The sequence below is a fragment of the Syngnathus scovelli genome, chromosome 6, assembly GCF_024217435.2.
Source record: "Syngnathus scovelli strain Florida chromosome 6, RoL_Ssco_1.2, whole genome shotgun sequence".
Lineage (NCBI taxonomy): Eukaryota > Metazoa > Chordata > Actinopteri > Syngnathiformes > Syngnathidae > Syngnathus > Syngnathus scovelli.
The window spans coordinates 17,031,308-17,041,925 of record NC_090852.1 but is presented as its reverse complement, the minus strand read 5'-3'; the positions used below and the strand labels follow the sequence as shown (position 1 = coordinate 17,041,925).

The following is a 10,618-nucleotide window of genomic DNA, read 5'->3' as shown; positions in this document are numbered from 1 at the left end:
TCGTGTTGACGCAACACAAAGAGCCTCCAAAAGTTTGGAAAAAAACAAGAACAGCAGAACGAGAGCAAACACAAGATAATAAAAAGTCATAATTGCTCTTTAGGACAAACATTTATGAGCGTGGCCCATCAGATAATCTTAAAAGGTGATGATGAAGATGAACGCTCGTGTCCCGCGGCCATGAGGACTGAGTGACTGATAGGCTGATTGATGAGACGGGTTATGGCACGTCAACTCAAGAACGTCTTTGGTGTGCAAACAAGCCATAGCAGATTCAAAAATCTCATTTTGAATATTTCTGTACGAGAAATAGCATCGCACAAGTTACATAAACAAATGAGTCAAGATGCTAAGCTAACATAACATACGGATGGCGCAATGTATTATGGCTCTAGATGTCTTTTGTCCCTTCAAGTGCACCATACTTCCTGTTTGAGTCAGTATGTACTTCAGGGGCTAGGAAATATAAAATCTTCGTAAACTATTTTGAAATCCAGAGTAATCTATGTGATCTGATATTAGCATTTTGGCTAACAAGGGAACATCAGCGAAGCAAATCATGATGAAATTAGAGCTATTGTGAAAATTTAAGTCATGGGACTTGACCCAAGGCATTGCCAAGGTTGACTGGCTAGACATCAAGTCTATCAAAAGCCATTGCGGCACCGAGTTGCATCCAAGCCGTAAAAAAAAAACAGGAGGTCGTGCTGAATGAGGTCACAGTTCACATGGCCTTTTCCAAATCTGCCTTCAGATGCACACTTCCCTTACATGCTGTTGTGTCATAATTTGTTTTGAGCGTTAATCTAGCAGGATTGTGTTCTATTGTTCCCGCTGGCTGGCTTGAACCTGATGACTGTTTGGTTGATGCATTTCTGCTTAGCTGTCACTCACACTGCATGGTGGCCCACTTTTATCCCCCCCCCCCCCCGAACACACACATATTTCTCTGCGCCCCAAAACAATACACGCACACTATTGTTCTCGATTGTAGTATGCCCACGAAAGCATGCGGCAAAAACAAATAAGATGCAAAGTGACACACTTTACGGAGGTAATGTGTGGTCACGTGATAGCAATCATGCTGTTGCCATGACAACAAAAGTGATCCCTCGCTACTTCACGTTTCGTTTATCACGGCTTCACTACAACGCAGATTTTTTTTCCAAATTAAAAAACATTTAAAAGTCAAAATAAAACTTATAAATTGAGGACGTATGTGTCTAACCTTTAGGACAATGTAGTATTGCTCCAAATGTTCGTTTAGTACGTCTTCGCGTGTTAGCACGATCGCGAATTAGCATCTTTCCGCTAACTCGTTAGCCTGCCCAGTACTTCTTGTTGGTGACCGTATTTCGCGGATTTCATTTAACGCGAGGGATTTTTGGAACCAATTATCCGCGTTAAACGAGGGATTACTGTATTTGTATTGTAGTGGGGATAGTGATTTTTTTTTTTTGTACGCGGAGATGAACGAGAAAATAAGTTCTACCGTCCAGTCTTACTTAAGAAAAACTTTTTAAGAAGTAAATACGTTAGCGACTAGTGGCCGTTGAGTGACAGCACACGCACAGTCGCGTGTTTTGGCGCCGCCGACTCCACGCTGCTTTCCAGCCTGCGGGGCGGGGTGCTGCCTTGTCTGCTTGCATGCCTGCTTCTGTTTTGCTGCTGCGACTGCATACGAGCGGAGCGGCTCGCTCACGGCGCACTCGAATCTCCACTGGAAGTCCAACACCAACTGGGACATGGGTGTGGAGAAGGAGAAGTCGGACACGAGCATCATCATGGACGAGGACGAGTTTAACAGGTCTATCGAGCCCATTCTGTCACGGAAGGGTCACGTGTTCGCGTCCCCGCACGAAGACCGAGACCCCGACGACGTAAACGTGCACCTCAAGGTAAAAAAAAACAACTAAACAAACATGAACCCAGCCTTCCATTGTTTTCAAGTCACTACGCGGAAGGAAAAGGAGAATTGCGTGATCGATCACTTAGTTCGTTGTCGGGACGGGTCAGGTGAGCTTCCATGACGTCATCGCCGAGGGGTGATGATTTTTTTTTTTCCCCCTCAAACTTTATAATGCACTGACTGTACATACTGAATATACTGTACGTACATATACTTTGTACATATGTACATTTATAAAAATTGTTTTGAAATAGAATATTTGACAAAATAAAAAAAGGAATGATTATATGCACATGTAAATCTTCAAGTCATCGTTATGCTTAAATCAGATTAGCATTCTCTGCCTTGTCCTCCATATTGTTTTTTCCGGTCAGGTGGGCTTCGATGACGTCATTGCTGAGCCGGAGTCGGTTCGGACCATGGACCGGGTGTGGATTTGCAGCCATGCCATGTTCGAGGTGGTCAAGTTTGGCCTTTACCGGCTTCTCGGGGCGCTGCTGGCCGTGCCGCTCGCCTTCATCCTCGGACTTGCCTTTGCTGTCCTCAGCCTCATACACATCTGGTAAGGGGGCCATCACGCTGTGACAAATCTATGTACAAATATAAAGTTTGAATATTTTTCTTAAAATGTTAGGATTTAAAGTTGTAATAATATGAAACAAAGCTATTTGTAAAACTCTAAGCACTAACACAGTTATGGAATTTACGATAGTTGATGCTATGCTAATGCACTACATACGGTCATTTGGGTTAGCGCAGAATTGAAAGTGACCATTAAAGAGCCCAGCAGACTATTATGGGATATTTGCTCAAGCTCCCAAAGTAAACATTGACACAAGCTATTTATACAGATGACGTCACATTGCAAAATACTGAGCCATTCTCTCTCTACACCTATTAGAATCATGAATCGTGTTTTTCTTTTTCAACTGATGACATCATCACGCGGGCCACCTGGATACTGTTAGGCGGCGAGCTAATGAGCTAACGAGCTAACCAAGAAGAGCTCTTGTTGATGGGGAACACTCGTCGTCACCTGCAAAAATGTGAGCTCTAGGAAAGTTGGCGCAAATGTGGCAAAAAAAAAATTCCACAGTGAAGGGAGAGTGGAAAACACTATTCGACACTGGAGTGGGACATTCTTGGGTCCCTTGGCGGCCATGTTGGAGGCAGGAAGTTCCCGCGAGGAGACGGGAAGTGCATTTCGGGCGTTGCTAGCAAGTAAGCTAGCTGCGTGATCTGTGAAGCTAAGCTATCAGCTCATCAATAGCCGGTTACATATTTACTTGATGTTGGTTTTGTATTTAATTGATAAGAGGTTGTTAATTTTTTAGATATTTACATGTTCATTGAATTATTAGAGATAATGTATTTTTGTGATATGATTCATTTATTGTCACTAATATGTTGTGACTTGCGTGAACCAACTTGACTAGATTGAAATTTGGTGGTGACTCAACTGGACTTGCTTGATTTTTTTTCCCCACAGTAAATCGAGACTTGAATGAGACTTGAAGGCTACGACTTGAGACTTTCGTAACGGTTTTGAATTTGTGGGCATCTCACAGGCTGGTGATGCCGAGCATCCGGAGTTTACTGGTGGTGCTGCCGTCGCTGCAGGTGGTGTGGATGAGCCTGACAGACACGTTCGTCACGCCGTTCTTCCGCAGCCTGGGCAAGAGCTTGTCCTCCGTCCACGTTCAACACATGGACGAATAAATTCCGCCCGGGTGTCCCAATACTTGTGTGAATACGATGTCTCCTAACTGAGCGAGACCTTATTCGCAGTCATTCTATGTTGGTTGTATATATATATAAGAGAAAGAAAATGCATGCTTGTCGCACGTTCACTAGCTGCTTTTTTTGTCTGAATATCAAACTAATATAAATAAAGATGTTTATTCTATGTCTTCTTGTCAATTATTTGTCATGCACACTATTCAATTCCATGGAACTGCTTAATTGTAAGCATAATGAACATTTTTCACATAGTTTTTATTGTGATAATGTTTCATTTTGATCTCCTTTTCGTAACAATTTGTTTCTTCTAATGTTATGACTAGAATTAAAATATATATATATATAATATTGATTATGCCAACTGAAAATTATTCAGAGCTCGGGTCGATCACAGCTCACCTTTTAGTGTGCTGAGTATGGTCATGTGACATTTGAAAGCTGAGCCATGATTGGTTGTTACCTGAGCCCCGAGTCTTTTCAAAGGAGAACTTGATTTGACGTACAAGTAAATTGAGTTTTTTTCTTGAATGCATCTCTTGTGCAGTTTGAATCTATTCCTGCCATATTTCTTCTACCCACATTTGGTCCATGCGCCAAAGTGTTAGCGCCACTTGATCAAGCTTGTGCAGAACCGCGCGTATATAAACACCTTGTCTCTCCCAATTAACGCCCACCTCTCGCTCGACAAGAAGCCACTTGTATTCTGCCTACTGCGTGCAATTCATTCCACGCCACATGCACACCAACACCTCCTTTTACCCTCCACGCGCACACGCACACGCACTGATTTTTGACATCACAGATCACATCAGTTCCTCCTGCAGCTTGAAAGCTCCTCCAAAGCTTCCTGCGATGCCATTCTAATCACGTTCGGTGGGGGGAAAAGGTCGGGAATAAATCACCGTGGGAAACCCCACGCACACACACCTCCTCTTTCCCCAATCGAGCTCCACGCCTACTGGCTGACGGATTTCTATTTTGTCGCTTGAAGGACCACATCATGGCAGGAGGACCGAAGAACACAGACCCAGAAGAGGTATGAATGGGCTTTTTGGGGAATTGTTTGTATTGGAGTGGATCGTGGTTGCGCGTTATGGGTGCGTCTTTGCGCTGCATTTTTTTGGTTTGCCCCCCCTGATCACTCGCACCAGCTGATTGAATGTGAAGGAACTGCGGCGCGTGTGCATTCGCACCACAGTGCGAAATTTCACCGCCTGTGTGGATTTTTTTGCGCATGGACTTTCCGTGCGTAAAAGACGTATATTGCGCACGTTGTAAACGCTTAAAACTTAAATTAAAGTCGCTCGCTCGCATACACACATACAGACACACAAGAACGCCTGATGATGACGTCACGTTCCAACTAACACTGGTGACACTGGTAGCTATCACGCGCTACTTTTTAGTCACGTGCTTTTGGGACACTTTGGCGTGCAAAATTAGTCGTGTCTTTTTTTTCATCCATATTTAATTTGATTATTTTTTAATACTGTCTCGATTAGTGATTCTCAAAGTATGGTAAGCTATCCTATTACTTTTTATCTAGGCTACACTTCTTTTATATAAAGTAGTAGGCTTACTTTTCAATACAATACATTTGCATTTAATGTTGAAGATTTGAGGGGGATTTAAAATAAATTTATTCCACTTTTATGTACAATATATTTCAACTGAGTCATTTTCCCACTCTGTTTAAGCTCAGTGTTCAATATGTATAACCATTTGGGAATCTCGATAGCGTAATAGACACAAAGGACTTGCTGTGTGGTTTATATGGTTGGTAAGATAATGATGGGAGTCCTTGGAAAAATGTCTCTCCTGGAAAAAAGTTCCATCGCCCCTGTAGTCAAAGACAGTGGATACATTACACGCTGGTTAAAAGTTAGTTTGGGCGCACTGGAGGTGTTTCCCGGTGCGTAATTACGCACGGACAATGTGTACCCAAAACCCCATGCGAGAGGGTGGTGAGGACCCCTTGCGGCTGTTTTGAGGGGTGTGGCTGCGCTCCACCCCGTGGAGCCACTCCACTGCGCTCTCTCACTCCTTCCTCCTCCTCGTCGTCGTCGTTCCTCACTCCCTCTCCGTCTCGCGCAGGAGTTTGTGCACTCGCCCTTCATCCGCAAGCAAGGCAACATTTACAAGCCCAACAACAAGCAGCAGGACGGCGACATGGAAAACGACAGCCTCAACGAGAAGTCCATGATGGACGACATGCACACCAAAGAGATCGACCTGGTCAACCGAGACCCCAAACACATCAACGACGACGTGGTCAAGGTGAGGACTTTTTAGATGACGTCACCGTAATTAAGAGATGTTTTGCAGTTTTATGTTTTTAAACGGAGTCTAGAGCAAAAAATGACGAATTTCCTGTTGTCACAGTAGTTTTCCCCTACTGTGGAAATGTTTATTTAATTTAATTTTGCGACGACTAATAAAAAAAAAAAAAAAAAAAAGCGAGTGGAGGAGTGGCGCCACCTGTTGTCAGATGGCAGGAGAGAAGTGTGCATATATGTGTGTGTGTGAAAACTTTGTAAAAGTTGGGAAATACTCATATTGTGAGCATGGCTTGTATCTTTATATAGCCACACCCCGCAATATTTCCATTCTCCTCTCCATCCCACGTGACCAGGACACCAGCTTTATCATTACAATGAATACACTGGATACATTCCAGACCCCACTCAAAAGATCATGCAAAAAGAAAAGGGGTGTGTGAGATTTTTTTAAAGTTGATTCTAAACTTTTGATTGGTTCTGAACACATTTTAACCCCACAAAAAAAAAAAAACATCATCCAATGTATAGTAAATGCTGTATGCGTTGTAATTCGTGTGTGCGCATGTACCTTTAAGAGGCGGGGTCTGGTCAGGTGGCTTGTAAGTAAGCTGTGCTTAAAATAAAAAAATGAATGAATGATTAATTGCATCATGACTAAGTAATTGATGCCCCCGTAAATAATCAAGGTTTATAATTGCCTATAATATCCACAAGATGGCAGCAAACTAAAACAGCAAATAGGTGTGTTTTTTAATTAGTAAGTGAATTTTCTGTATCGCCATCATGCGAAATAACGCCGTAGCGCAGGGACATTGAATGATCAAATCTTGTCAACTTTCACATGGTCTTTGTCACAAGACGCGTTGAAAGGATTTTATAACGGGAAGAAAGCAGCAAAAATGACGACGAATTATAAAAGACACAGACACATTTGTCACATCATGTTTGCGTGTGGACACGATAAGAAGTAAAGTTAAATCTTTGTCTGCCTCTGATGACAAATGAGTCATACTCTCCAACCTCCCCCACAATCGCCCACAATGTTAACATCCCCAGTGGAAACATTTCATTACCCTCTGCCTTTAATTATATGCAATACAAAACAACCAATGAGGCACAGTACACCCAGGATCGGTCGCCAGCCAATCGACCAATCACACATTTGGACAGACACATAAGGACAACAGTTTTTGGAATTTAGCAATCATGGAGAATGCCAACTCATTCCCAGAATTTTTTAAGTGTGAGGTAGCTACGCTAACCACTAGGCTACTATGCTTCTGCATTTTGTATGTAAAAATAATTCAAGAGGAATTCCTTCAGTCAAGCATTCCGAGGCGAGGAACACCGTTTGGGCTCGCCGCCCACCCTCCGGACGGGAGCGTCAAGTTTTCCCCGTGGTTGCTTGGCAATTTGAGGTCACTGACTCAACTCTGCCATGCACACACACTCACGCACACTCTCACACACACACGCAAATACAGTGATTGAAGGGAGCTTCGGCTTCCGCAGCTGGTCTCAATCAGCGGGCTGCATCAGAACCACGCGGGCCGCTTGACTTCACTCGCTTGTGACTTTCCGTTCCGACGCGGTCTTTCCATAGCCCAGAGCGTCCGCTTGAGTTCAATAGAAGATCTGTGAGGCGGGCCGCCACTTGTTCATTGTGGAATTTGCTGGTTAAACTCGGCCCAAATGGCAACAATGGTTTGCAGCGCATCTGCCTTGCAGCACATAAATTCGGGGTTTGAATCTAGGCTCAGCAAGGTCCATTGTTTGTTTAAAAATAGCTTGACATTGGCTGGCGACCAGTCCAGGTACCCCACCTCTTACCCAGTTTAATGGGGTAGACTCCATTTTACTCATGACCCCAGTACTACGGAAAATTCATCCATGTTTAGAAAGTTAGCACAGCGGCTAGCAGTTTTTCCAAAGGCATAGCGCCAAGACAATTTATGGCTTTGTATTGTTAATTGTCATAATTTTATTGTGAAACAGGATGTGACCAGAGCCGACACTTCCTGTGACGTGTGAAGCCCCTCAAAGCAACACGAAAAGCCATTAACATGCTTCTGTCTCACTTTGTTTGAAGATAGCGCTCTGAGAATAGCATGTCACTTTTGTTTTGGCCGCAATGACACGGTTGCCAGGGCGACGGGGGCCGTTCACATGCTTCCACGAGACTTCAATTGAGCTTCAGAAGAAGTTTTAAGATGTTGTTATTCATGCGGTATTTTTTATTTGTTATAGTGCACGAGTCCGTCTTCTTAAAAACTCCAGAATGAGAACATACAGCAGCAAGGATTCACCGAGATTTCCAAATAAACACTCAAGTGTTTCTACAAGAGCTCTAAAGTTTTATTATGCTGTACTGATACTTTTATACAAAAGTTTCAGTACACTTCTGGAAAGTGACTATAAATTAAACTGTTAATTTGCCTTAGCATTAGCTACAAAATGCTAATGTTCATGTAAAACCTTGCTCTATGAGAACACTGAGGTCTCCAAGGTTGAGAAGGATAAATATTGACGGTGCGCTCATGAAGTAGCGGGGAGGGACGATAGGGAGTGTGTGTTGTGTTGACGCTTCAACGTGACCTTCAGCGTTCCCACCATGACACGATTACGTTGCAAATGTGATAAGAAAGCCAGAAAACATTTGGCTTAAAGAAAATCTTGCTGTTATGTCACCTTGGGTTTTCAATTCCTCAGGTGGACTTTGTGGACGTGATCGCCGAACCAGCGGGCACGTACAGCTTCGATGGCGTGTGGAAGGCCAGCTTCACCACATTCACCGTCACCAAATACTGGTGCTACCGCTTGCTGACGGCGCTGGTGGGCATCCCGCTGGCGCTGGTGTGGGGTATCTTCTTCGCCATCCTGTCCTTTGTGCACATCTGGGCGGTGGTGCCCTGCATCAAGAGCTACCTGATCGAGATCCACTGCGTCAGTCGCGTCTTCTCCATCTTCGTGCACACCTTCCTCGATCCGGTTTTCGAGGCCATGGGCAAGTGTTTCAGCAGCGTGCGGATCACCACCATGAAGGAGGTGTAGGCGCCATCTGGAGGAGGATTCATGGGGATTGGGTGGGGAGGGGGGGAGATATCGGGGGAGGTGGGGGCAGAGTCTGATAGGACATTTTTACAGGTTGGACGTTCCAAGCTAAGAGACAGGGAGGGGGGTGGTATTTTTTGTTTTAGAGCTTTCCTTCATGTTTTGATCAATTCGAATCCTGGTACACACAACGAAAGCAACCTTCACGCTGACTATCGGAGCCAGATTTAGGCGAGATGAGATGTTTGAAGTCTTTCGACACATCTCATTATCTGAATGCAGCAAGTCGTTTAAGGTGCTGTGTCCTAGCTTTGCCAGGAAGCCGATATGAAACGGGCTTAAGGATCTGATTTTGATCTCGATTTCGACCCGAACAAAATCAGCGTAAACCGGTTTTTGTGTCCGGTGTGTAACACTACTAGCAGGTCAAGTCATCACTGTATCTGAATGTGGAGCGCCACAATGGTTGTGTCAGTGTGAAATTTGGCTTGTTAAGGATTTAGCAGATCAGCTAACAACTAGCAGAGTGTCTTTTTTTACTCAGACAATTGTGGTTTTTATTGTCCTTATGTGTGTACCGGATGTAGACAAATCGACATTCACCTTGTTCATGTTTGCTCATTGAGGGATGCTGGTCGTAGCGCTAGCTCGGCAGTGACCTGAATTCTGCCGACGCCGCACAAAACCAAACAACCATTGATCCCTTTGTCCCCCTCATGACCTCTGATACCACCCCCAGTACCTCCTCCCCCGACCTGGCTTTGCTGCAGTCGGACACACTGAACCCGCCACCCCCTTTTTTTTTTTTTTTTTTTTTTTTTTTTTGCCGTCCGCCGCCCTCGAGACCAACACGCTACCTGCTGCTCAATCACTCGCTTTGTCTTGTATAAAAAAATGTCAATTCACCTTTTTTAGCCTCCTGTTTGACGATGTGAACTTGAGGCGGCTAATCTTAGCAGCTAGCATATACACGCATAGACTTTGGACTCAGACTCTCCATTATTGCGTATCAACGTGAAGAATATGCAATAAAACTTAATGTCACTGCCAGCTATCGTCTGTTTATTTTTTTTGCTTAGCACAACCTGCTAGCGTGCTAGCTAGCTCGGTGACGACCGATGTCTTGTAAAGACTTGTACACGTACGTTTCTTTATGAATCACAAATGAAAGAAAGTTGTGTTGTGATTGGTGTGTTCTCATTTTTTGTGAAGAACTAACATTTTTTCAAGTTAGTAAAAAGCTTATGCAATGTGCTTTTGTTGTGTCACCATTTGTAAACTTAATGTGGGCCTCTATTCCGCGAGGGGAGGGTTCTTTTCACGTTTGCACGCTTTTCCTCTCCTTCAGTGTACCTGCTGTTTTTGTTTCCTTCACAGGCGACTCAAAAGGTGATATTTTTATATATAAAGTTTTTTTTTCCCCCTTTCTTGCCTTTACTTGTACAATATCACGCTGTGCACATTAAAGTTGAATATGATCACTTGTGTGTCTGTTGACATCAAAGTTTCTTCCTTTTAGGAAAGCGAATGAGAAAATGTTGAAAGCCTTTTTTTTAAATAACAAAATATAGAACGAAACTTGAACATTAGAAGATATTACACTTTATATTATGAATTATTTAGTGGGAAAAAAATTCTG

At 43.6% G+C, this 10,618-nt stretch overlaps 2 protein-coding genes across 2 annotated transcripts; both read left to right on the top strand.

The window, feature by feature from the left end:
• Positions 1 to 1,592: 1,592 nt before the first annotated feature.
• On the top strand, positions 1,593 to 3,815 carry cav2 (caveolin 2). Its single transcript, XM_049722210.1, has 3 exons — positions 1,593 to 1,898; positions 2,284 to 2,471; positions 3,478 to 3,815. Exons 1-3 carry the CDS (start codon positions 1,746 to 1,748, stop codon positions 3,626 to 3,628), a joined length of 492 nt encoding a protein of 163 aa, XP_049578167.1. The 5' UTR covers positions 1,593 to 1,745; the 3' UTR covers positions 3,629 to 3,815.
• Positions 3,816 to 4,410: 595 nt separating this feature from the next.
• Positions 4,411 to 10,460, top strand: cav1 (caveolin 1). Its single transcript, XM_049723573.2, has 3 exons — positions 4,411 to 4,685; positions 5,744 to 5,926; positions 8,638 to 10,460. The coding sequence occupies exons 1-3, from the start codon at positions 4,650 to 4,652 to the stop codon at positions 8,977 to 8,979; spliced, it is 561 nt and encodes a 186-aa protein (XP_049579530.1). The 5' UTR covers positions 4,411 to 4,649; the 3' UTR covers positions 8,980 to 10,460.
• The last annotated feature ends 158 nt before the right edge of the window (positions 10,461 to 10,618 follow it).